The 27,727-nt window shown below is 44.6% G+C and overlaps 1 protein-coding gene across 2 annotated transcripts in view; it reads left to right on the forward strand.

Moving 5' to 3' along the window:
* The window catches only part of Pip5k1b (phosphatidylinositol-4-phosphate 5-kinase type 1 beta), a 287,232-nt gene extending 259,711 nt beyond the window's left edge, over positions 1-27,521 (forward strand). For both annotated transcript variants that reach the window (XM_059259518.1, XM_059259513.1), the window contains 2 exons: positions 13,182-13,299; positions 26,762-27,521. In XM_059259518.1, the coding sequence (XP_059115501.1) occupies positions 13,182-13,299; positions 26,762-26,764 (121 nt within the window). In that variant the 3' untranslated portion in view covers positions 26,765-27,521. The remainder of the gene's footprint in view (positions 1-13,181; positions 13,300-26,761) is intronic.
* The last annotated feature ends 206 nt before the right edge of the window (positions 27,522-27,727 follow it).

Raw genomic sequence — 27,727 nt, forward strand, 5'->3', positions numbered from 1 at the left:
GAGGGGAGCCATTTGAGATCGCCCTTCCCTCAACGGGGGGAAGTGTTGCTAAGACAAAGTAGGTCGTTAGCCTAAAGACAGATGAGTTCTTGTTCATCAAAGTGCTGCAGGGTTTATTTCCTCAGACATAGTATATTCTGAGTGTAAAGGCACATTTTTAAATATCAAGTTTTTAGAGCTGAAAAAGTAGGTGAGCACTTTTAAAAATCAAAATATTGTCAGGGAATGGTGTTCACTGAGTCACGGGTGTAGCACCTGTTAGTTAACAAATCCCAGATGAGCCTGTGGATTTGGGTGCACCTTGCCACGGGTCTGGAGTCCCACCAGGATCTTGGGCTCCCTGTATCCCCTGTTCCATCATTTTACCAGTAGCTGTGATTGTTCCGATGGAAGCAGTAACTTCAGCAGCCCATGGTAAAATTGGCCCCAGTGTTTCCTTTTGCCTTTCCTGCAATGGTGTGCTGACTCTCCTGACTTACGAAAATCAACGGTCAAAGTTTTCCGTTGGGCAGCTGCTAGACTCTGCCATTATTTATCATTAAATGACATGAACTTTCATTGAATGGGTTGTGCTTTCAGAAGTTAGTCCTCAACATCGATCTCTTGCCAAGTCTCTATGTGTCTATAGAGTGGAAACACAATGTAATCGTGGGCTGCTGTGCATTTCTTCCCAGCATTCAGTGACATCACGTTGTTGAGAGATTACATTTAAAATGTTTATTCTATGGCAACTCATAAGCACCCATAAGTCAGAGCTGGATTTATTGTTCTGTTGATTATCTGCTGGTTTCACTCGGAAGTACACGGTAGCTATGGCTGTTTCACTGTCTATGCCACACACAAATTGAGGAAATAATCTTCTAATATTGGGAAATTAGTCTCCCGTACATCAACAAAATCGCTCATATCATTGACAAATAGGTAGAGTTCTGGAACACATTTATTGTACTTTCATCTTATTAATGTAAAGTCAAATGCCGACCAGCATCGTGTCGGAACAGTGCGTTCGTCAATGGTGGGCAAGATCTGGACACAAATACAGAAGCTATACAGCCTACATGGCAGTCTGACAGTTAAGTGTTGATCTGGACCTTAGAGTGAAGCTGTGGAGTATTTTACTATTTATAATTCACTACATGATCCCTTTTAGTAAAAACCTCTGTACATAATAATTTTATGATAATACTAATAATAGCTAATATGTATGGATCACAAGTGACAGATATTATAAGAGTTAACTTCACTGGATCTTTACAGATGTTCATATATTGCTGAAACTATGATGAAGCTAAACCCGGGGATTTCCAGCACTAGGTGGAGAAGAAGGCATTTGTTTACTAGACCTTTCTCATTAACAAGAAACATGGGAGATACTTGGACTTATGTAATTCATCTCAACCCTGTGTAAATAAAAGGGATGTCTGAGTCTGCTTCCCATTACTTCAACAAAATACCTTATAAAGAGAAAAGATGGGGTTGGAGAGATGGCTCAGTGGTTAAGAGAACTTGCTGCTCCTCCAGAAGATTCCAGTTCAGTTCTCAGAAACCATGTTAAGTGACTCGCAATCTCCTTTAACTCCCACACCAAGAAAGCCAAAACCTCTGGCCTCTGCAGGCACCTGCACTCACACGCACAGACCCCCATTTGGATACAAACATCTTCATGTAATTAAAAAGAATAAAAATAAATTTAAAAATAGAAAAGGTATGTTTGGGCTCACAATTACAGAGATTCCAGCCCAAGATCCGTCAATCCCATTGCTCTGGGTCTGTCTGGTGGGCCTGACACATTGCAAAGGCAGAGAACACATGTTAAGAGTTAAAGCCCTTCCAGAAAACAAAACAGAACAAACAAACAAAAGAAATGGGTTATACTGTCCCCTTTAAGGTCATGCTCCAAAAAACTAAGCACCTCCCACTGGGTTCCACCCCCACCTCCCAGCACCATCCTGGGAACCAGCTCTGGACATGTGGGCCTTCAGGAAGCATCCATCCAAACCATAGCAGAAGGCGACTTTATCCCCATTCTATGGGGATATGGCTAGAGTACGTGCTCTAAGTGATGGAGTAGCTGTCCATGTCCAACTGAATAACCCCATAGACGGGCATCCAGAAGGCAAGGGCCAAAACTTCTGAGAGATTTCTTAATCAACTCATAGGTGATGAGACAGCCTCTCTGAGGACATGCTATGCATGAGCCTCAGCATGAATATTTTCAGATCATTCAGACTAATTGCCAGGAAATTGTTTCATGCAAATAGGACTTCAACACATGTGAATGACAGGCAGTTATTAAGACAACTAGCAATTAGATCAGACTCGGAGACACAGAACTGAATGTTCCTCAGAGTAGGTAGAATACATGTGCAAAGGGGGTAATTTCAATGGCAGGTTTTATACTTTAATATTTATATTTACAAATTGCTTTGCACGTTGACGCATAACAAGAAGCCAGGTGTGTGAGCAGTGTTAAATGATGTGTTTAACACAACACTGTGTTGTTTATCTGCTTACATATGGCACCTTCTGTAAGGTAGAACTTAGTGTGACATGGTAGGTGGCTGCATATCTAACGTCACCAACACCCATGTTATTCAAAGCTCTCACACACTAATGAGGTCCTAGCCCACTGAGCATAATACTAGCTAGCCCTATGGACAGACTGAGCACCCGTTCTAGATCAGGGCATACAAGTACCTCAAAGACAAAGGCAACGCCTCCCCTCAACAATGTCGCTAGACAACCATCTCCCGTCCCGTTCTTGGCCGTATTCCGTAAGATGGCTCTTCCTGGGCCGCCATCATTCTCAAAGGTATGCCACGCCATTTCTAGACTGAATGTCACGGCTTTGCCATTCCCTCTCACTTTAAAGCAGTGGTTCTCAACCTTCCTCATGCTGCGGCCCTTTAATACAGTTCCTCATGTTGTCAGCCCCAACCACAAAATTATTTTCGTTGCTACTTCATAACTAATTTTGCTGCTGTTATGAATTGTAGTGTAAATCTCTGTGTTTTCCAGTGGTCTTAGGTGACTCCTGTGAAAGGGTCTTTTGACACCCCTCAAAGGGGTCTCGACCCACAGGTTGAGAACCACTGCTTTAAAGTAGAGAAAATTCTAGATCCAGCTGCTTTAAAACCTAGTTATTAAAAATGCAGCTTCCAGGCCTGGAGAGATGGCTCAGCGGTTAAAATTGCTGGCTGCCCTTCCTCTAGGACCCAGGTTCAATTCCCAGCGCCCACATGGCCGCTCATGACTGCCTGTAACTCCAGTTTCAGGGGATCTGGCACCTTCACACAGACATGCATGAAGACAAAAACATGAATGCACATAGAATAAAAATAAATTATTCTTTAAAATGCAGCTTCCTAGGCCTGTTGGCACTTCTAATGCACATGAAAGTTTGAGAATCTGACTGAAACAGCTGGAATGAACACACCTGATTCTGATCCATAACTCACAGCTAACACTGTGATCTATAAAGAGCTACAGCCAGAGATAATTCAAGCTCGCCCATAATTCAGAAACCAGAATAAGTTCTCTGTTCCTCCCGGCACGTCCATGATGCCAGATCATCTCGGCTGTGAGGGAACCAGGCAGGCGCCTCCCTTTGTGGCCGCTGGAGCTCTGCCCAATTTATTTGTCCCTGAACTGTTTGTGTCCCTAATGACTCAGGATACAGTGTTGACATGCACCTCCGAGACTAGCAGTTACCGTGATATTTTCTCATTATTTAAGTGAGGCCCGTAATTAGCGTGGTGTTAGCCAAGCCACGTCTGAGAAGCCCTCCTGTCACTCGGACGCTAACGGTTCCGTAAAACCCGGTCCTGCCAATGCTGTTCCAGCAGCAGTGAGCCGTCGTAATTGTGGAACAGGCTGTGAGAGCCAAGCTGCCCTTCTAATCTGTTCTCGTATTACCTTTGCCAGCAGCTTTTTCGATTTTGTTGTTGACTGACTAAATGATGTCCCCCTTTGCCAGGTGTGGACGTCTCCTCGTACAGTTAGAACCAGAGTACATTCCGAAATCTAAGGTATAAGCACAAAAAGATAAAAGCTGTTAGATTTTACTGAAGAAAAGGCTTATGTTTTTAAGGACAGAAAACATAGTGTTTAACAAGGGGTAGGAATTGTACTTTTCTGCAGGTACGTAAAAATGCTGATTTTTTTTCTACTAATTCGGTTAGCATATAAAGGAATGGGTTCCTTTGTAGTACGTTCACACTTGTGTGTCACTGAACATTGTTTTCATTCTCTTCCTCTGCCCTCCCCATCCCCTTGCCCTCCCTCCTTCCTCATTCCTTCCCTCCCCCAGATCACCCCACTTACGCTTTCTTATCACACTACAATGTGGATTTCTTAAAGGTTTTCGCTCATATATGAATTCATATCAATAAGGGGTTCTTTTCCAGTCAGGCATGGTGGCACATGGCTTTAATCCTAGCACTCAAGACGGGGGCAGGTAGATATCCGTGAGTTCACGGCCACCAAAAGCTACATAGTGAGTTCTAAGCCAGTCAAGGCTAAATAGGGAGGGCCTGTCTCAAGGAGGAGGAGAAGGAGGAGGAAGAGGAGGAGGATGTTCTTTTGCCACAAATGGTGCAATGAGTTACCGGAAGGGAAGGAGGGTTAGTGAATCCTTCGATTTGCTAAGGCCAGGCTTTGTGTTAACCATTTAACCCTCTGTGACTTTCGTGTGAGGCTGCCATATAAAGTACCACTGACTGAGTAGGTAACATAGCAGAAATGTTTTGTTTCTCAGTTCTGCAGACCAAAAGTTCCCAGTCAGGGTGCTGGCAGGGTCCGTTGCTTCTGAGGACTGTGAAGAAACTTGTCTGGGATTTTTGTGTGGCTTCTGGGAGTGTGCTGGCAATCTTTGGAATTCCTGGGGTGTAGCTCTTTGCTTTTATCTTGTGAGTGTTACAAATTTTCCTTGTGTGTGTGTTACCAGTTTCTCACTTGCATAATGACACAGGTCATGTCGGAACAGGGTGCAGCTACCTCTATGACCTCATCTCAACAAATTAGATCTGTAACAACCCTATGTCCGAATAAGGTCTCTTTCTGGGGCACTCTGGGCTAAAACCACAACATACAAATTTAGGGGGACCAAATCAGCATGTAACATCATCTCTGAAGAAAGCGTGCCTGTTCTGGGTTGACAGCAAGAAGCATTGAAGAGACGAGAGAGAAACAAGCTGCTAACCACCCCCCACAAAGCTGCATCATTGTGGTATAAAATGGAGAGAGGATAGTGCCTAGCTTGGGAACCACTTCCTGCTCACCTGTCTCAGCAGTATTTTCTTGTTGCAACCACCAGCCTGCAAATAATGACACGGAGATGTGTTATTAATTATGAAAGCTTGGCCTTTAGTTTAGGTTTTGTCCCTGACTAGCTCTTATAACTCAAATTAACTTGCTTCTGTTAATCTACATTCTGCCATATGGCTTTTACCTTTCCTCAGTATGACACGTCTGACTTGCTCCAAGTCTGCTGGCAAAATCCATGCACCTAGACTCTTCCTCCTCCTCTTGCTCTCTCTCCCCAGAAATCCTGCCTGCCTATCTTCTCCTGCCTAGGTATTGGCTGTTCAGCTCTTTATTGCACCAGTCACAGCAGCACATCTTCACACAGGGCAAACAAATATCCCACAACACAAATTTCTGTCTTTTTTGTTTGCCCAAGAAAAGGCATTCCCAATTCAGCGTGTTATATTTCTAACAGGCCTCTTCAATCTCATACTTTATGAAGAGAACATTTAAGGCTAAGAATCAAAGTTATTAGGGAGCCCAAAGGACCTCACCAAACCCAAACTCCTTCTTTTTACAGAGGAGGCTGTAGCTAGAGTTTTCCTGCCTGGCCCACAGTCAGGACAAATCTCTGTCACCTGCCAGTCCCACAGCCGCTCAGACCCAACCAAGTATACACAGAGACTTATATTGCTTACAAGCTGTATGGCCATGGCAGGCTTCTTGCTAACTGTTCTTATATCTTAAATTAATCCATTTCTATAAATCTATACCTTGCCACGTGGTTCATGGCTTACTGGCATTTTCACATGCTGCTTGTCATGGCACGGCTGGCAGTGTCTCCCTCCGCCTTCCTGTTCTCTCCTTTCTCCTCTCTGTTAGTCCCGCCTATACTTCCTGCCTGGCCACTGGCCAACCAGTGTTTATTTATACAGAGCAATATCCACAGCAGGAGGCAGTCTGCAGATCTCTGTGAGTTCAAGGCCAGCCTGGTCTACAAGAGCAAGTTCCAGGACAGCCAGAGCTATACAAGGAAACCCTGTCTTGAAAAACTCCCCCAAAAAATGACATGTGTTTTAAATATACAGCATCATGGTGTGACACGTGTATAGATTGTGGACTACTACCATGATCACGCTAGTTTACATACCCATCACATCACATGGTTAGATCTGTGGGTAACAAAAAGACAAGTCAGTTCTCTTATCAGATCTCAAGTGTACAGTGCAATATTAGTAACTGTGGCCTCTGTGCTGTGAAGTGGGTATCTAAAACTGGCTCACTTGGCATGGCCAAACCTTGGTACCGTCTGACCAGCATCATTCCCCCGTTTCCCCCCTTAAAATTCTGTACCTATGTGAACTCATTCTGTATTTGTTCTTCTGCGTCTGGCTTATTTCACTGTGCATAATATCCAGGAAGTCTGTTTGCGTCAGTGTAAATGGCATGCCTTCTATCTTTTTCAAGACTATATAATGTTCCATAGTATGTATATAAAGAGAGTGTGTGTGCGTGTGTGCATGCATGTGTGTGTGTGTGTGTGTGTGTGTGTGTGTGTGTGTCCATAAATGACATCTAAAATGTTCTCCCAACTTTTTTTGAAAGTTTGCTCTCTTGGCGACCTAGCCATGTCTGAACTATTTACCAGGTTACCTTTTGCTTTAATATAGTACCTGGTATGAAGTAGTCTATCAATGTATGTTTGAATGGTGTATCATTTTGTAAATAGAAAAGTAGAATCAGGTTTTTTAATGCTGATAGTTCGTTATTAAAATATAATTTGGGGAGGGGTTGGTTGTTTTGTTATTAAGACAAGTCTCACTCTGTAGTCAAGGCCAGCCCAAAACCCAGTGTGTAGTCAGGCTAGCCTTGAGCTCATGGCAGTTCTCCTGCCTCAGCGTCATGAGTGCTGGAATTGCAGATGTGAGCCAATTGATGTATAATTTACATTATGAAATGCTGAGATCTTGCAAATCACTCAATGAACTGTGACAAACGCATTTATGATCACAGGTAGCCATCAAAGACCACGGTGGGAAGTTTTTTCCCTTCTCCTCAGGAAGTTCCCTTCCACCTCTCCCTCCAAGGTCACAAAACTAGCACTGCAGTCTGTCTGTCTGTCTGCTCTGGGGGAGCTGGTCATTTTCATTTGCACATCTCTTCTGTGATCTATGTCAATTAACATTTCTCTGTTGTGAGATGAGGCTGTCAGGGGCGGGCTTCTTTAGTTTTTGCTCTTGTTTTAGCATCTGCATACCCATCTTGAGGTGGGTAGATAGGCCAGTGGTAGACTGCTTATCTCACCTGCCTGAAACCCTGGATTCAATTCCTGATATTTTCAAAACCAGAAAATAGTTATCCCCGCTCCTTTTGACAAAGCCAAATAATGAAGTTGTCTCTCAGGACAATTTGTCACTTGTCTGTTTTTCTCTTGCTCTTCCTTACTAACTGAACCATTATTGCTGGGACTCAGACTCTCTTAGAAAGGGGGGACTGATTCTCACAGAGGCTGGATGGATTGAGACTGAATGTATTTATTGTTGCTCCAGAGTCAGGCCTGGGTTTAATTCCAGGTGACCTGTGTTTAAACAAGGTAGAGTTACAGCTGAAAAGTACAAAATACATAGCAAGAGGATCGGCCTTAACAGGGTCATCTTATTATGTGCAACATGATCATAACCGTGTAAATAACTACCTGCTTTAAATGGGCATGTGCGTATACGTGTATCTTTGCTGGGCTGGGCTGGGCTACTAGAGAGAGAGAGAGAGAGAGAGAGAGAGATTAGTGAAGTTCCCTGCAGGTTCCTCCCTCCAGCTACCCTCCACACTCTGTGCTGGCTCCTCTCAGAGGGCAGCAGGCCCTCAGTAGCTTCTGAGGCTTGCTCTCTGAGCAGCAGGCCCTTCCTGTTTCATTCTGTCTGTCAGTTCCATGCCCCAGCTTTGTGCTGTCTCTGCAGCAGGCTTTATGCCCATAAACAGGGAGGTTAAGCCAAGCTCTACAGCCACAGGCAGCCATCAATCAGTACTTAAGATTGCCCGCTGCTCTGCACTCCGGCTGGAAACAGGCAGTCTCCAGGCCTAAAAATAGCAGAGGTGGAGCCGAGGAAGAACAGCAGCCATGCTCCTGACTATTGAGCAGAAAAGACAGGAACTCTCTGAGAAGCCCTGCTCCCAGAGGCAGAAGTGGCTAGGAGTGTGGACAGCTGGCAGTGTGGATGCTACAGCCGTGGTCAAAGCCTGCCACGTTTCTGGGTCTTTTGGGTAACCCCGTGGACATTCCTCCTCACTCAGCCAAAGAGCTCAGCATGCAGGGATGCTGTCATGGAGGGACATGAGCCCGCTGCACAGTGACATCTCCCAGGCTGTAAATGGGAAGTCTGGTGCCAGTTCCTGAGAAAAGCAACAGCCTCTCCCTCCTCCATCAGAGTAGAGCTGGAGGTGGCATGTTGACCTTTGCTTCCCACCTGGGCATTGTGGGAACAAAAGCAGCGTGCGGCTTCAAGACCAAATGAGGTTTGGCAGCCACCAAGTGAGTCCCAGCTGTATTTGTGGTTTTTCCCTGCAAGGAGAGCTCTCTACCCACAGTGTTATTGGTTACTGTTCCAGAAGCAAAGCTTTGAATACCAAAACAGGAATCCTTTCCAAGCACTTGTGATAAATCCATCCATGCAAAGAGACCTCATCAAAGGGCAAGGAGGCACAGCCCCAGAGAGGAGAGGATGGTGCTGCTCTCCTCTGCTCATAAGGAAAAGCCTTCCCTCAGGTTGGCCTTTCTCTCAGCTGCATAGTGGGGCTTGGTCCCTCGGGGAAGCTGTGAGGTGGGCTGGCCGGGTTCCTCTGCGGATGGGGAGCCGGGGTTCTGTGCCCAGGTGATGACTTTCCCTGAATCGTGGCAGGTCATCACAGAAGCAGGGCTTTGGCTCAGCCTCTGCCCCTTCCTTTAGACGCCCTTGGTTTGTTTTTCTCCCTAGCGCAGTCAGCTTTAAAAGACAAAACCTTTGGAACGTGGAGCGTCCTAAAATGTGGCGTGAATTTAAGCAAAAGGGAGAAGGCAGCCAGAGGCTCCACTGAGCCGTGTAACCTTGATGCCGGGAACATTTTTCTTGGCATGGTCCAGCAATCATGACATTGAGCCCAGAGACAAAAATATATCGCTAACTCACCATTGGCCCAGCATTAACCAGTATTTACACAGCCTCAATACTATAAATTCTGTGTGTTGATTTTCTAATTTTGGAGGCAACTCATGAAGGAAACAAGAAAATTCTAGTTATCATTGTAAGATAAAATATAAGCATTAGTCGCCGTTATGAAATGGACGCAAATTTATTTTTTATGTGTCCGATACAAAGTGATAGAAGGAAGATAAAGAGAGAGAAGGCAGAGATGAAGTAATGTGGATGCCAACAGATATATGATGTGTGGATGATGGAATTAAAACAGCTAGATATGGGCTGGAGAGATGGCTTAGAGGCTAAGAGCACTGATTGCTCTTCCAGAAGACCAGGGTTCAATTCCCGGCACCCACATGGCAGCTCACAACTGTCTGTAACTCCAGTTCCAGGGGACCTGACATCCATGGCAAAACACCAATGTCCATTAAATTAAAAAAAAATTTTTTAAACAGCTAAATATAATTTAGTTACAAAATAAAATATACGTAGCAGGTGTTGGAAGGAAACTGGCAATAGAGAGTATGCATCCTCCCTCGAGAATCAATGGATGCCTTGGTTGGGTGCCTTTTATTCCAAGGTTCATCCAAGGATATGAAGAGGGCTGGAAAGATTGCTCGGGGGTTAAGAGCACTTGTTACTCTTACAGATTCCCAGCAACCCGGTGGCGATTCACAACCGTCTGTAACTCCAGTTCTGGGGAATCTGATGCCCTCTTTTTGGCCTCTGAGGGCACCAGGCCTGGATGAACTTGTAAACAAAGCACTCATACACATAAAATAGAAATAAATCTAAAAAAAAGTCTCACCAGAAAAGCTAAGAAGAGAAATGCTGATGGGAACTCGCTGGGAGAGGCGGGATTCAGGCTAGAGCTGTAGCTTCACACCCTAACTTACCTACGCCGCGTGATATGTTATGCGATTTCTTTTTTAATCGAGGCAGTGAGAAGATGGCTTCTGAAAGACAAAAACTGTGGCTGGGTCCATCTGTTCCCTGAACACACATGTGCCTGGGAGAGTGAGCTGTAAAAACACTCATTAGGTCAGCAAACAGAAATCAGTGTTCCAGACTTTAATTATTGATGGCAGTTTCAACGGTCCAGCCCAGCTAACGCTCTGTGTGAAGCCAAGCGGATGTCACTTGGCAGGTGACCACCCTCATGGCACCAAAGCACCGTGAATGTCCTCCGCCAAAAGGACCGTGGTGTGATGAGTTCCCCTGCAGCACACTCATCTGTGAGAAGGTTACGACTTACTCGGAGCAGAGTGGCAGGGGGTACCGGGGGCCCCCTAGGCTTCTACGAGACAGAAGCAGAACCACATAGATGCGGTTTCCTGAGCAGCTCATTGCACATTAGAGGTACCCGGCCCTCAGAAGGTCTAGATGGAGGGAGCGATGGCAGAACTCGATGGTACAGAACCCAGGCAGGTTGCCAGGCTCTTAAACCCAGTCACGTAGCATCGCTTCTAAAATAGATCTTCCCTCGTTGTTAGTCCAAGAAATGGTGGGCGCTCTGACCCTGCTACTAGATTCTGAAAGCCTTTTTCCCAAGAGAGACACCCTTACTTATAAGTGACTCCTAAAATGGAACCTAGGAAATCCACAGGCTGAGAAACAATAAATTGATTACGAATAGATGGGTGCCTGGGAAGTCAACAGTGAAGTTAAAAAACAAAACAAAAAATAAACAGGGCAATTCCCAGTGGGCATTCTCCTACTCATAGCATTTGAGTGAAATACTTTGGGGGTGTATCCTTTTCCTGTGTGGGGCATCTTTAAGGGATAAAATATTTGCTATAGGCTGAGGATACATTGACTAAGTTGGGGTTTATTCTTGCATTATCTCTTTATGCTTTTTTGTTATAATCATTTTTTTTTTTTTTTTTTTTTTTTTTTGGTTTTTCGAGACAGGGTTTCTCTGTGTAGCTTTGCGCCTTTCCTGGAACTCACTTGGTAGCCCAGGCTGGCCTCGAACTCACAGAGATCCGCCTGGCTCTGCCTCCCGAGTGCTGGGATTAAAGGCGTGCACCACCACCGCCCGGCCTATAATCATTTTTTATTAAGAAAAAAATTTATTTTACATACCAATCAAAGATCCCCTTCTTCCCTCCTCCCGCCCCTCCAGTTCCCCCTCCTGACTCACCCCCCAATTCCCTCCTACAAGACGGTAAGGACTCCCAGGGGAAGGTACATTTAGTAGAGGCAGGTCCAAGCCCCTCCCCCGCCTCAAGGCTGTGCGTGGTGTCCCATCATAGGTAGTGGGCTCCCAAAAGCCTGCTGATTCTTTATGCTTCATAATTACATTCTAGTATTTTTAAGCGGCAGTTGACAAACACTTACATATTCATACAGGTTATCCAGGAAGCCCACAAATGGAATTCCTTCCACCTGTATGGCCAGACACAGTCCCAACACCAATATCATCCTCCTGCCTTGTTGTTTTCCAATGTTCTGTCCTTGAAAACTGTGGGAAACTCCTGCTGGGTGAAAGCATCGCTTTTATTTCAGATACAGAGGGATAATTGTACATCCCTGGCTGATACCCAATTTAAATACTGTGAAAACAGACCAGCTCAGCCAAGCATAGTGGCACACGCCTTTAATCCCAGCACTCAGGAGGCATAGGCAAGCAGATCTCTATGAGTTTGAGGGCAGCCTGGTCTATGTAGTGAGTTCAAGAACAATTGGACTACTTGGAGAGACCATGTCTCCAAAAGGAAAAAAAAAAAAGGCAGCTCCTTCATCAATGAACACTGGTTATAATACCAGGACAGAAACAATGCCAGCTATCTGTGGTGTTGGGGCTTTTATTGTTTCCCTGGTGGTCCTCGTAGGGGATGCTCATAGAGTACCTAATAGCACTTCGCGTTGTTAGTCCAGGTGTGGTCCTGGGACCAGCCCAGCTTGAGCATCACCTGGGGCTTGGTCAGAAATGTAATTCATGGACTCGACACTAGACCCTGTGATTCAAATGTGCCAGTGGAAGAGTCCTAGAAGTTGCACTGTGACCAGCCCTCCAGAGACTTTGATATACACTGAAATCTGAGAACCACTGAAGTATTGGACTTTTCAGACCTCAAAACAGGAAGAAAAGAAAGAAGAGGAAAAAAGAATGGAGGAGGAAAGAGAGAGGGAGGGAGGGAAGGAGGGAAGCAGAAGCATTTCTTGTAAATTAGAGATGTATGGATCCATTTTGTAAACTAGCAATGTATGGATCCACTTTGTAAACTAGCAATATATGGATCCATTTGTAAACTAGCAATATATGGATCCATTTGTAAACTAGCAATATATGGATCCATTTGTAAACTAGCAATGTATGGATCCATTTTGTAAACCAGCAATGCATGGATCCATTTTGTAAACTAGCAATGTATGGATAAGTAAGAGGAACACAGCAGTCAAAAATGAAAACCAACCACTCAAAATTAGTGATGCAGGCGACATCCAGCTTCACAGAACCCTTAGTCACAAGATGGGACCCACAAATCACCCCCTGCAAACACTGTGAACGGTCACATATATAAGGGGGAAGGAGAAAAGATGTTATTAACAAAATTATATTTAAAGTAAAAAAATGCTTACTACTAGAGTACATTTTTTTTTAAATTTAAAACTAAATGGCCATATTTTCAGGGTGACTTACCAAAAAAAAAAGATTTTAACCCAAAATTCACCTCCACAGCCTTTTTAGCCATAACTTGGGACACATCCTTGGATGTGTTCTAAAGGCCACCAACTCATTACTCATCTTTGTTTTTCCAGCAAAGGGTTACCTTCCAGCTCAACCTTCACCTTGGAAGAGGGGACCATCTACCTGACTGCTGAGCCAAACACCCTGGAAATGCAGGACGACAACGCCTCTGTGCTGGATGTCTATTTAGTGAGTGACTTTCTTCCGTTCTTCTCTTATCGCTCCTTAACTACACAAGACTAAGTTGTCCAAAGCCAGGCATACTTGTGGATTTTAGAGAAATGATTGCCTCCTGTCACTTCTACAGATGACAAGTCTTCCCAATCTTATGTTTGTTAGAACATTGGCAAGAATTGGTAGATTAATTGTTGTTTTAACTTTGGCACAGTGGCTATGACGCCCTAATCTACTGCTATTTCAGCCAGCAGGTGCAACTCCACAGTTACCAGCCTGTTTCTCTAGCGACAGCCTGGCTGCTCAGGCCACAGCCTGGTGGGAATTCTGTTCCTGCAGGCACAGGCTCTGTTGCTGCCACTAAAGGTAGCTTTAACTAAATCTCTATCATTCTATGTATAAATAAGACCTGAGATTCAAAGGCTGGGGTGAAAACCTGCTAGCTCAGAGAGGCAGAGTAGAAAAAGCTAGCCTTCTCTCCTTCTTGATGTCTCTAAAAGACCCATGCTTCCGCTCTGCCAAACAAGAAAAACCTGCACCACTCCAAATCCCTCCCACCTACTTCCTGTGTCTCTCTGTCTCTCCTGGATGCCCTCTGAAGCCCTATGATTACTTTCTGTCAATTAATTGCTAACTCAGCCTCCTGACCCAAGGTTAATTTTATTTAATCTATGCAAATACAAACTCGGGGTTCACAGTGTGATAGACTATCCCCCAACAGTCAATACTCAGCAGATATAACCAGAGGACAGATCTCATGAAGTGAAGGCAAAGCAGGATGCCTTGATTTCATTCCAACATAGTAAGCTTGGCCTTTGACTCAAGTGGTGCCCTCATGTTTGAATCTTCTTTATTTTGGCATTGCCTCTGTGATAAGGCAGTAGGCTGGATGGCACAGAAACAGGACCTGGGAAGAACTCAAATTTGGAACTGAAAAGTTGTCTAGCTGACACCATTCAGAGTTGTCACCAACTGGCTGTGTGAGATGGGTCTGACTTCTTTGACTGTGCATCCTTATCTGACAGAGAACAGAAATAATGCCTGCCCTGACTATCTCACAAGGCTGCCTTGAAAAAACACAAGTGGGGGTGGGGCTGGGGGCGTCCTTCATCAGTGCTTGTCAGACTGTCTGTTCCACCTTTGTTGACTGTCAGATGGCGCAAGAAAAATACCTTGGCAGGCTGGAAGCAGTGTTTGCCCTGCAAATTACATCCCACCCACATCCTCCACGTTCTGTACACATGCCCAACGTCACATGCAGCAGGGAGGGTGTTGAATGGAATGGCGGATGTCATTTGGAATGTTGTGTTTTTAAGTTTAAATTCAAAAGGCCCTGCATCCTGTAACCTGGCCTCCTCTGCTCACATGGCCCTCCTCCCATGGCTTTTGTGTTCCAGCCACACACCACCTCAGCGTTCTTCCCACAAACCAAGCACTGTCTCCGGGTCTTTGCTATTCCTATCTGTGTCTCTTTCTCAGGGCCAAACCATGCTTATCCCCTTGCTTCCTTCCTTCCTAACTCTGCTCAGACATCTTTCTATCTCAACCAACTCTGGAAAACAGCAGCCCCAGTGACAGCAGCCATTGTGAAGGGTGGTCTCTATAGCCCCTAAATATTATTATCCCTTTTTTTTTCTTTTTGAGACAGGGTCTCTCTATGCAGCCCTGACTGTCCTGGAGTTCGTTCACTATGTAGACCATGCCGGCCTCATGCACAGACATCTGTCTGCCTCTGCCTTCCAAGTGCTGGAATTAAAGGCATGTGCTGCCACAGCCAGCTTTTTTCTGGTTATTCTTTAATGCTCTAGTACAGCAGTCCTCATATCTGTTGCTCTCAGGACCCCAAGAATCACTGAGGGGGCCAGGTTATGTCTTCAGAATTTATACAGAAGATGTTTAAATATTCATTGACTTAGGATGGTGAAGATCATGATAGCTAAGTAATACTTGTATGAATATAACACATGACTTTATTTTACAAAATTCAAATAAACAGTGAAAATAATAGCATCATTTTACTTCCTGCAAATCCCTAGCATCTCTGGCTTAATAGAAGCTAGAGTGGGGGCTCCTGTCTTATCTAGTTCCATAGCAACTTTTTTGTTTGGTATCGTTGTTATTGTTTCTTCAGCTAAAGTCTCAGTCTGTAGCTCAGGCTAGCCTCAAACATGCAGTCCTCCTGCCTCCTCCCCCCACCCCCAAGTCCTGGGATTACAAAAGTTGCACCTCCACACTGGGATTATTTCTGTATGAGTCTGTCACCTGGCTCATAGTTTCACTTCTGGAAGGAATTCTACTGTGGATGTAGAAGAGGATAAGATGGAAAAGCAAACAGCATGTGAGCGCTGGTGGGAAATCATTTGACCAAGTGGCCCCTACACAGCTTTTCTAGGTTTTGAAGATAGCCTCTTCACCTATTGCAAAACCAGATGAGTTGTGAATGAAAGAGAGCTGGGCACCCAGAGTCAGTGCCTGCCTCTGTTTCTCAGGGATCACTGACCTCGGGTCCATCGCCCTCTTTGGACTTCAGTTTTCTCATCCAGTAAATGGAATATTGAATGTGCTCTAAGACCTAAGACATTCTGAATCACACAAGTTGCCCAAGGATGGCTTTCCAGAGAAGCTACAGTTGTTCTCCAAACTCTGCGGTTTCATCCCTTCCTCTACCACTAAGCTTCACGTGAACGTTAGGACAGTACATCTAGACCATTCGGCCCCGTTAACCTGTAGTTTGGGGATATGTTTTCTTGCTGGAGATATTATTATTATTATTATTTTGAATGCTGTCCTACATATGAAAAGACTCGGCTCATTGCCTGTCCTTCGGTGTTTTCATTTGCCTCTACATTATGGAAGAGTGATAAAGAAAGAAAATCCAGTCTGGCGTGGGCAAGTCCTCTCTCCTTTCTTTATGACCTAATTCAAAAGCTCTGGATCCCAGCCATTTTTATCCCAGCCATCTTTAATTGAATGTCCCTTGAGGCTTCTGTGATGACATTCTGTTTGGTGCTGTGGCCCAATGAAGTCTGATGTCTCGTGTGAGGTTTTCCCCTTGAAGATGCAATGTTTCTTTATTAGTAGTGATATCTTAATCTACTTTGTGTTTAACTGATCCACTAAGGATTTATATTCATGTGAAACTTGCAGATTTAAACCACATTGATTTGTACACATCAGATAACATAAAATGTCCTTGTAGGGATCCACCCAAATTTGTGCCTGTGGGCTAAGGCAGCCTTGTGACTGTTCGCTGTAATTTGAACGGAAATTTAAAAGGATGGTTGACCTTTGAAGAGAGCTAACAGTTTCATCATCCATATTCAGGTGTTTAATTCAAGTCCCACCCAAGCTTCCTCCTACACTGCTTTCCCGAGGCCCTTCACCTTCTCCCGGTATAACACCCCCCCCCCTCCAAAGCCTTCTGGTTCATTTGCAAATATTCAAATCGAGGGAGATGGCTTTTTAAGATGGCTTTATCCAGTGACCAAGGATGTTTCCTATTGAATGCTGAGCTGATGAGCCGCAGATTAGGGTATTGAAAAGAATACAACAGGCCTGAGTAGGCGGCATTGATGGAAAACGGTCACTTCTGCCGTCTTCCTAATGGGACGGTCCCAGTATTGTAAGGCCCCAATGCTACTGCTCAGATCCTACGGCAGCCCTTCTCTGCCTGACGCAGAATGCAATCTGATGTTACTGGAAAGGGGAACAACAGAAAGCCATTCCCACTGGAAAATGGAGTGGGAGAGAGAGTGCCCTTTTGTGGCTCCCTGGAAGTGGGCCGGGAGTGATGGACGAAGGGACCGCATTTTTAGTAACGGAAGTCTGAAGGATGATGCCACCCAGCCCCTTCTCCTCTGTTACCCGCTCCCTGAGTCACACCCTATTGCCTTACACGTTTCACGTTTCACGTTAGCATCCTCTCAATAACACAGCCTTTCTCTGTGAAAGCGCTTCTGCAAAATGGCTGTTTGAAGTGCAAAAATAGCTGCATGTAAGGAAAAGAAACAGTTAAGCCATTTTTTTTTTTTTTTTTAGCCATACCAGTATTGGAGACTAGCACAGTGACAGACAGCCCTTGGACAGCTTGATTATTCGGTGTTTGGGGTGGTTAATGGTACTCTTTGATCGTAGGAAGAAGGGGGCAAAGAAAGTGAGAATGATTGAATTAACAGCTGCCACACCAGTATGGATGAGGAAAGCCTGAGAAAATACGAAGACAAACACTCAACAAATTAGGTCACCGGGGTCTTAGAAAATTCACAGGAGGTTTTGGCAAAAGAAACTGCGTCTCTGAATTTGAATCCTTAGGCTTGGAGATGAATGACCCCCGCACAGCAGCGGTTGGGTCTCTTTAATCTTTCCTTGCTTAAACCAGTATGGGCTGCCCCAGGAGGTGTGGATTGGAAACAGTGACATTTCCACTGCCTCTCTGGATGGAGCTGGATTCCCAGCAACCCGGGGTACTGCTCACGTGCCCAGTGGGGTTTAGTGAGGGCAGAAAATGGAGAAAAGGCACACAGCGCCTCAGGTTTGGAAGCTCTGAAATGAAATACTTTTCCCGTTTGTCACATGCTTGCACTGTGGGGAATTGAGATTTCAGAAAGAGTAAAATAGAGCCCTTAGCCCAAAGTGCTTGGCTCCTCAGTTATTTGACTAAATAATCTTTTTAAGACACGTGAAAGAGCTGGGGGGCGGGGGGATGTGCAGACATGGTGGTGCACACCTTTGATTCCAGTGCTCAGAAGGCATAGGTGGGCAAGATCTCTGTGAGTTCGAGACCAGCCTGGTCTACATAGCAAGTTCCAGGTTAGCCAAAGCTTTGTCATGAGACCTGGACTCAAAAGTAAAATAAAACAAAGGATGTTCCTGCATGTGTGCTAGCACACTCACAGGTGACAGCTATTCCTGAAATAGGGTGATGTATGCTTCGGGTCTAAAGTGACCAGCCTGTCTGGATTAGGTGCGCAATCACGGGATTTTTTTTTTTTTTTTAACAGACAGCATCTAACTGCTGTGCAAAGTTAGAATTGGAGCTGGAGTTACAGAGGAACACTTGTTTTCCAGTTCAGTTAGGCTAAGTTCCAGTGCCAGTTTGCAGGGCTATGGCGAGGAGTTTTCTTTGAAACAGCCTGGCTGCAATGGCCTTGGCTCTCACCTTCTTTGAAATTAGCTCTGCTCTTCAGTTCACCTGAGGCCACCCATGGGTGGCCCTGCTATTTCCCTTTCTTTGCCTCTCTCTTTGTCCCTGTCCCTCTGGCCCCTACTGCTTCTCTTTTTGGGTTTCTTCCTGTCCCCTTCTCAGCCGTGGGAAGCCAGTGTTTACTTGGTGCCTAAGATTCTCCAACTCTTGAGAATGAAATGTCTGAGAGGAAGCCGCTGCTACCGGTATGAACGTGATGTCTTCCAGGCTCAGAACCTGTCGGGATCAAAGGTCAGAACTAGGCCAAGCTAGAATGTGTGAGCATTTCATGTCATACCCTTGGGCCTGGTGAACTCAACGTCACTCATGTGGATTTCCTCCCTGGTCTCTGAGGTGTAAGAGGAGGATGCTTAAGGACCATCCCTATAATAAAATATAGGGGCTGGAGAGAAGGCTCAGCACTTAAGCTGGAAGTTTTCCTGTGTCCTGCCTGGTCCTGCAGCCGCTCAGACCCAAGTAAACACACAGAGGCTTATATCAATAATTGCATGGCCATGGCCTATGGCTCAATTTTCTTGCTAGCTAGCTCTGATAACTAAACTCAGCCCATTTCTATTCATCTATGTGTCACCACGTGTTCCATGACTTTACCTGTGTGCCACTACATGCTGCTCCCTAAATAGCGGGATGGAGTCTCCTCTGCCTCTGCCTTTCTTCTTCCTGTCTCTCTCCTGAATTTCCTGCCTGCCTCTAAGCTGCCTTGCCATAGGCCAAACAGCTTTATTTATCAACCAGTCAGAGCAACACATATTCACAGCATGCAGAAAGATATCTCACAACACTTAAAAGCACTGGCTGCTCTTCTAAATGACTGAGGTTCAATTCTCAGTACCCACATGACTGTCTATAACTCCAGTTCTAGGGGATCTGGTGCCCTCTTCTGGTACCACACATGCATGTCATGCCCAGATATACATGCAGGCAAATACATATACATATAAAATAGTAAAATATAAACAAAGCTGACTCTGTAGTAATGCACAAGGAAACGTCCAGAGGGGAACCTGAGGGCCTGGCCTTCCCTCATTGTATGTGCCTTTATTAGTCTCCTGCTGTAAGGAATTACCACAAACTGGGTGGCTTAAACAACACAAATGTGTCATCTCCTAGAGGTCAGGGGTCTGAAAATTTCCCACAGTGCCTTGCTTCTAATGAAGGTACCAAGGACAGATGCCTACCTTGCTACTTGCTACCTCTGCTGGCTTTCACATGTTTCCTGGCATTTTTTTTTTCTGATTTTTCAAGACAGGGTTTCTTTGTGTAGCCCTGGCTGTCCTGGAACTTGATCTGTAGACCAGGCTGGCCTCGAACTCAGAGATCTGCTTGCTTCTGCCTCCCGAGTACTGGGATTAAAGGTGCATGCCATCACCACCTAGCATGTTTCCTGGCATTCTTAAACCTGCACAGTGCCCTCCCTGCTCCTCAGCTCCAGGGTCACCCAGGCTTCCTTGTAACCCTGTGTGTCTTCTCTCTCTTAGTCACTGGATTAAGGTCTACTCTAATCCAGTGTGACCTTAACTACTTACATATGGGAAGACCCCCGGTAAGGTCGGTTTCTAAGGTCACTAGTAGACAGGAAACTTCAGGGCCCTCCACTCAGCCCACTACACAGACTGACACACAGACCCTCCTCCTATCTCTCCTCTCCTCCTGGCTAAGAGCCAGGAGGTTGGGTAGATGTTTCCAAGTTATTTTTGATTCCTTACCAAAAAAAAAAAAAAAAATGCTTTGGGATAAATGACTGCGGGGAAGAAAAAAAAAAACTTTGTCTTAGGTGTGTAGTGTGTTTCAAACAAATCCCCTGAGGGTGGACTCAAGCATTGGTGTTTTGGGAAGCTCCCTGCATCCAGGAGGCTTCTTTCCGGGGTCCTTCCTCTTTGCGCACCCTGTCATTCTCCAATGCCAGTGTAAAGGAGGGCTGTGTCACTCTTAAGGACCCCCTTCCTAAGACCTAATTAGAATCAAATGCACTTTTCCTCTGATTCAGAAAGCAAACCCTATGAGTGACAGCCAGAAACCCACTGATTGATGTCCCTCCTTTCCGAAAACCCTCTGCTGCCACCTACTGGTAATATGGCAGCTCTGCCCATGGCGGGTAGGGGTGACTGACAGGCTTTGTATAGAAACCATTTGGAGAGTAAGTATGGGGCTCAATGTATAACTTCTGCACTGGACCTTATCGTTCCAGCACTGTGCATGTCAGCTCGGCAGGCAGCAGAGTCTTCAGGCATCAAAGACAACTCCTAGCACAGGCCCAGCATCTGCCACCTTTCAGGCTGGCCTGGAGGCTATGGTTCGAACTGCCCAACAGATCAGAGAGGCTCATCTCCCTTCTCAGATCCAAGCATTCCCTCTCATCCATCAAGGCCAGTTCCCCTTGAGTGTCTTTGAAAGTCACCCCCTTGGCCATTTAATTCAACACAGAAAATGCTGTTTCTGCAGTACAGACTACAACAAAGTATCAGCAAACACAAAACAGTGCTGGAGGCTTTCCTTACTGTCTCTGAATGACAGTTTGGTTTACAGCTTGCTGAAAAGACAGGATTCACTCCAGTAACAAAAGTCCCCTGTAGAATTATCAGGATGTGTAGCTGGGTTTCTCTGGTCCTGCCCAGCCCCGCGGTCCTGCAGCCACTTATAAAATAATCATTCAGAGGCTTAATATTAACTGCAAATTATATGGCCTATGGCTCAGGCTTCTTACTAGCCAGCTCTTATAACTTAACTCAACTCATAACTATTAATCTGTGTATCGCCATGTGTTCATGGCTTTACCTGCGTCCCATGACATGTTGCTCCTAGGATGGCAGTCTGGCGTCTCCCCCACTCCACCTTCCTCTTTCCTGTCTCTCTCTCCTTGGATTTCCTGCCTACCTCTAAGCTGCCTTACCATAGGCCAAAACAGCTTATTTATTAACCAATGGGAACAACATATGTTCACAGTGCACAGAAAGACATCCCATAGCAAGGATGCATAAATCCTTGATCTCCTCCATCATCTCCCCGCCCTTTGGAAACAAATTAATGAAGCAGCAATCTGTGGTAAAATATTGCTGCTGAACTAACAGTTTTGAAACGAGAGACTTCAATCTCAGTCTGTCTTCTGAGATGGGGAGGTGACGGCAGCTTCTCTGCCATCTACCTGCTGCAGGAACGGGGGTCTTTGATGGAGCACTGGAGGTTGGCGGGGGGGCTCTGACAAGACGCAAGGTTTGGCCTTCTACCAGATTAGACCCAAATGGATGTCTTCATCCAGAGTGTGCAAATCCTTCAGGAACTGTACCCACCTTCTACACCACTGCTTCCCAGATGAAGTCTGCAGTCCCCCGTCCTGGGAAAAGAACAACTGAGCTTCTGGCTATGAGTCCTAATATTTACTCAAGTCTCAAGGGAGGAGATTTGGGCTCAGACCCATCTAAATTTTTGTGCTCATCAGTTTTTCTATCACTATGACAAAAGAAGAAAGGTGGGGCCAGCAAGATGACTTAGCAGGTAAAGGCACTTGCTGCCATGCTTTATCACTAATTTTCATCCCCTCATCCCACATGGAGGATGGAGAGAACCAATTCCAGGTTGTCCTCTGGCCTCCACACGTGTGCAATGGCATGCGTGCCTTGCGCACACATACACACTCACAAAGTCAATAATTTTTTAAAGGGAAACGGGTTTATTTGGGGGGTTGTTTTCAGCCCATAGCTGCTCGACTCTGTTGCATTGGGTCCGTGTGAGGCAAGACACCATGAAAATACATGTGGCAGGGAAAACCACTCACCTCAAGGCTCAGGGTCCCCAGGTCCTTCTCCAGGGCGCATCCCCATGACTTTATCAACTCAAAAACACAGCTCTTACCTCAAAGAGGATAAAAGAGAGTTTACTCTAGAGTCAATTATGAGAGAACATGGCCCAAAAAAACCCAAATTCCATGTTCCAACATGGAAGCAGTTTCCTGAAGTTTCTAATAGTAACAGAAGAAAGAATGTTATAAGTCAAGACACTTTTACAATACCTTGGGGTAACATCAGAGAAGTGGGTCACAGCAAAGCAGAGAAGCCTCTCTATCTGCATCTGATGCTGTCTGACGACATTCTTAGCTTTGAGGTTCGGTGGGAGCTAGTGGTCTGCTAATACATCCCGACAGGTTTTCATCTGGTAAGATGCAGGATGTTAGTTTCAACACGGAGTGATATGAGGAATGGCTATTTAGACTGAAGAGATTCCTAAGTGAGTTGTAAAAAGGCTCTGGACTTGCGTCCTTCCAAACCTCTTCCCGAGTCTCTGCAATTCTAATCAGTTTTTGCAGGTACAGCTTCTCTCATTTACAACTTCCTCCCGCTAGACCTAAGGGTTGCACTGCTACCCAACAGAACCACCGGCTGGAACACGTAGGAGGCAGAGACAGGCAGATCTCTGTGAGCCGGAGGTAGCCTGCTCTACATTGTGAGACCCTGTCTCAAAATATAAAATGTATCCAAACATAACAGGCCCCTCCGGCTGTGATGTTCTGCACATATGAGATTCCATTCCATCGCCCTGCTGTGTCCTGATTTCTACAGCACTAATACGTGTGTGTGTGTGTGCGTGTGCGTGTGCGTGTGCGTGTGCGTGTGTGTGTGTATTGTGCCTAGAAAAATAGTGAGCCTTTGGGTTCCTGCTGCTACTAAGACCCAACTCAAAGAGAAACTTCCGACTATACTTTATCCCCAGGTGATTATGCCTCTGTGAAGTAACATCCAATGAAGGAGGTATCAAGTAAAACAAAATAAAATGAACCGAGCATAAATTTTTAACATAATTCCTTTATTGATTCTTTGGGAAATTTGCATCATGCACCCCAATTCTGCTCATCTCCCAATGCCCCCATATCTGTCCTTCATCCTTGCAGCATCCCCCCCAAAAGAAAATTTTTTAAGAAACTTTAAACCAAAACAAAACAAACTAAAAACAAACTAACCAAAAAAAAAAAACCCAACTCTCTTCACTCCGTTATCTTTCCTGCCTCTCCAACACCTCTTCATTCGTCTTAGTGGCATTGGGAGCCTTGGTGTGTCACACGGTTCACCCTTTTGTCCAGTCAGCCTTACTTGCAATGAGTCATTGGTCTGGTTCAAGGCCTCTGGTTTCTAATACACCACCATCATTGTACCCTCACCAAAACTGCTCTTGAATATCCAGGGGTCACCCCGAGTCATGGAGATTCTTTTTTTTGTTTGTTTTTTTTGTTTTGTTTTGTTTTTTTGTTTTGTTTTGTTTTTTTGTTTTTCGAGACAGGGTTTCTCTGTGTAGCTTTGCGCCTTTCCTGGAACTCACTTGGTAGCCCAGGCTGGCCTTGAACTCACAGAGATCCGCCTGGCTCTGCCTCCCAAATGCTGGGATTAAAGGCGTGCGCCACCACAGCCCGGCGGTATTTTTTTTTTTTTTTTTTTTTTTTTGGTTTTGGGTTTTGTTTTTTGTTGTTGTTGTTTTGTTTTGTTTTTCGAGACAGGGTTTCTCTGTATAGTTTAGGTGCCTGTCCTCAATCTCACTCTGTAGACCAGGCTGGCCTCGAACTCACAGAGATCCACCTGGCTCTGCCTCCCGAGTGCTGGGATTAAAGGCGTGTGCCACCACCACCCAGCAATGGAGATTCTTTTTATCCTATATTTGTATCTCCCCCCTAAATGATGACAAACTCACCAAATGACCAAAACCACCCACCCCACCTCTTGGGAATGTGAGCATTGTGTTCTCTAAACTGCTTCCTGTTGTCTGAGGGGTGATGGCATCTTTAGTAGGCCTTGACAAAGTTGAGCTAATGGTCAAGTCCTGGGAAACTAGTTGTAACATTTTGTCCAGTCTTAGAACTGTTCTCATGCAGAGGGAGCAGTATATATGTCACCTGTCCTGTAGTTTTTCTTGGTTTATTTCTTTATGTCTATAGCCAAGATTTTCAGGAGGTCTCCCTGATCAAATCTGATCTCTATTAACCTTGAAGGAATCCACAGCCTTTCATTTCCTTTAGAAACAAAAGCATAACCTCTCCCCCAACACAATACATTTTCTGAATTCCATTTTAAAGTTAAGACATCCCTAAAGCATCTAGGCTGGTTTAATTCAGCAGTTCCTTTTATAATCCAATGTCTCTCAGCAGCTGTCATTCACTCATCAAGACCCTATCTAACTTAGGCTCACAAGAGGGAGAAATGACCAGGAGGTGGTGGCACATGCCCTTAATCCCAAAATTCCTTTGCATTTGGGAGGCAAAGACAGGCGGATCTCTGTGAGTTCAAGGCCAGCCGGGTCTACAAATCGAGTTCCAGGACAGCCAGAGCTGTTATATAGAGAAACTCTGTCTCAAAAAACAGAAAAGAAAGAAAGGGAGGAAGAAAGGAAGGAAGGAAGGAAGGAAGGAAGGAAGGAAGGAAGGAAGGAAGGAAGGAAGGAAGGAAGGAAGAGATTAAGAAAAGAAAAGAAAAAAGAGGGAGAAATGAACTATAAAGCCAAACCGTGAGGGCTAGAGACAGAGCTCAGTGTCAGAGCACTTGCTTAGCATGCTTGAGGCCTTGGGTTCAATTCCCAGTACCAGAAAAAGAAAAGAAGTAAGTTTATAAAATTAAAACTCACAATAGGGTCAGATTACGTGATGAATATTGATTATTTATTGCCAAATGAATTTTCCCTTGGCCTACTTTTTTTCAAAAAAAAAAAAAGTTACATTTCAAACTCTTTATTTCACGTTGAGTTTGTGTTTTGTTTTGTCTCTTTTGGAGGTATTGGATAGTACCATGTCTGTGATCCCAGCTCTAACCTCTCCAATTTGGGAGCACTACATTGATGTTTATTTCTTTGTTTGTTTTGATTCTAAGGCTCACACTCAGGGCCTCACAAATGTTAAGCACATATTTTTATCACAAAGCTACATCCCCAGCCCTAATTTTATTTCTTTATATATAAACATGTATCATATGTTGCTTCTGCAACACTATGAGCTTGCAAAATGAAATAATGCAAGAGCCTATAGGAAGGAAAATATCACTTCCAAGTCTAAAAGCAAAGGTATAGGGAAGTAGCTTAAATAAAATAGTTCCTGCAGTGAGTGTGTAACAATGACAGAATAGTGTGTGTGTGTGTGTGTGTGTGTGTGTGTGTGTGATATTTGACATTTTATTTCACACACACACAAAAAAAGAGTTTATCTCTACCAGTTGTGATGGTACACACCTATAGTCCAAACTTCTTGACAGGCTGAGGCAGGAGGATCACTTAAGCCTGGGATTTCACTGCCAACCTGGTAACACAGTAAAACCCTCGTCCCTAAAAAGGAAGGAGGGAGGAAGTTCAAGGGGAGAAGAAAAGTCAATCCCTCACAACTGCTCTGTGAGAAGGGATAGTTATTCCTCTTCTCCCATCCAAGTACTAACCATGCCAGACTCTGCTTAGCTTCCAAGATCAGTCAATCTCAGGTGGATTCAGAGTGGTATGGCCCTTGACTGTTATTCCTGTTCTATAGATGAAACAGGACATAAAGACTGGGAAACATAGACAATGCTATATGGCTTAGATAATTAGAAAGTAGATTTGACCCAATGTATGTCTATATGGACTGAAACAATGTTCCCCACATATACCATGATACATCTAACATGGCTGCCTCCGCTTCCTCTTACTTATTTTGTTTCATTATTTGCTTTGCTTTGCTTTCAGCGTTTTACGTAGCTCAGGCTGGCCTCAAATTCACTGTGTAGCTGAGGATGACCTGGAATTCTGGATTGTCATCTTCCCGTCTCCACATTCCAAGTGCTGGGATTGCAGAATTACCATCCTTTCTACCTGGCCTGGCTCTGCTTTTAGTTAGCATTTTAGGTTAGACATCTAATGGCTTGTTTCGTTGCTGGCCATGAGGATGTTGTTTGGAAAGGAGCATAGCATTTGTGAGTACAGGACTACGTTCAAATTGTGCCATTTGGCTTCAGGTCTCACATACCACACACACTCCCTGAGCCTTGTGCTCTGAGAAGGCTGAGTGGGTCTTAACATCACTTCATTCAAAGTCCCCAGCATCAGTGTTGTGATGTAACTGGGGCTTGATCTTGATGAACCTTGGGTAAGTAACATGCCACGGGGCCCCCCAAAGAAGCATATGATATTCTAAGAAAATCCCAAACCTAATACATGCTTTTCCGGGTGCAAGTCACTGGGAGAAATAACAACTTAGGGACCACTTGTAGGCAGGAGTTACAAACTGATGTTAAAAATGAGTCTCACATCTGCTCTTTTTTTCTCCTATTTTTCCCCCAGTAATGAAAGTGTTAACCACCTAAGCACATGGATGGGGCCTCAACACAGCTGTGGGAGAGAACTTTCCCCAATGCAGAATTCACAGAGGTGCTGGGCTGAGCCCCAGCACACACAGTAAGAGTCAACTGGACCTTGAAGCTCGTGAGACGTCGGGGGCGCCTTGGTCCATGGCTGATCAGCAGGTGGATGTGAAACCCCCATGCTGTTCTGTGGCTGCTGTTGCTTGCTGACTGTGAAGAACTGCATGAACTATACTTAAGCTGCGTTTCTGTACCGTTGCCAATCACCTCTCTGGATTGGGAAGTGCTATTTTCCTATAGGCTCTTGCATTGTTCCATTTTGCATGCATATGGTGATCACACATGAGCAACACATGGAATCTGCTTCTATATTTTTTAAAAATCTATCCATGCAAAAATGATAATTAAGATATAAATCCTCTCTCTTTGTTTAAAAAAATTCTAATCATAGCCCATGTCATCAAAAGGTTCTATCTGTTCCCTTTAAAGATCAGTATAATAGGTCTGCCTTTACTTTATAGAAAGATAGCTTCTATAAAGATTTTTTTCACTGTTTACTAGTGAAATGAGAAAAGCAAAGCTATTTATAAAAGGCCTTATGTCGTGTATATACATTGTCTTTGAAATATTTGTGATTTAGTTTATTGCTTGTAAAAGAGAAATTATATAATTTATTTAGTAAATACTACTGTAAACTATAGTTTTATTGAAAGAAATAAAATATTTTGTTCTCAACTATGGTCATACATTGATTCCAATGACTTACAGTCTGTGTGTGTGTGTGTGTGTGTGTAATCCTAAGTAAACTGAAGCTCATGACAGGTAGAAATAAAATAATAAAATTCCTACTTCTAAGACAAGATCTACCTAATGGTAGATTCTGCTCAACTAATCCAATGGACATACCCAAATATGCTGGTGTATCAGTCAATGTGTTGTGCTATGG

This window comes from Peromyscus eremicus, chromosome 1 (genome assembly GCF_949786415.1).
Source record: "Peromyscus eremicus chromosome 1, PerEre_H2_v1, whole genome shotgun sequence".
Lineage (NCBI taxonomy): Eukaryota > Metazoa > Chordata > Mammalia > Rodentia > Cricetidae > Peromyscus > Peromyscus eremicus.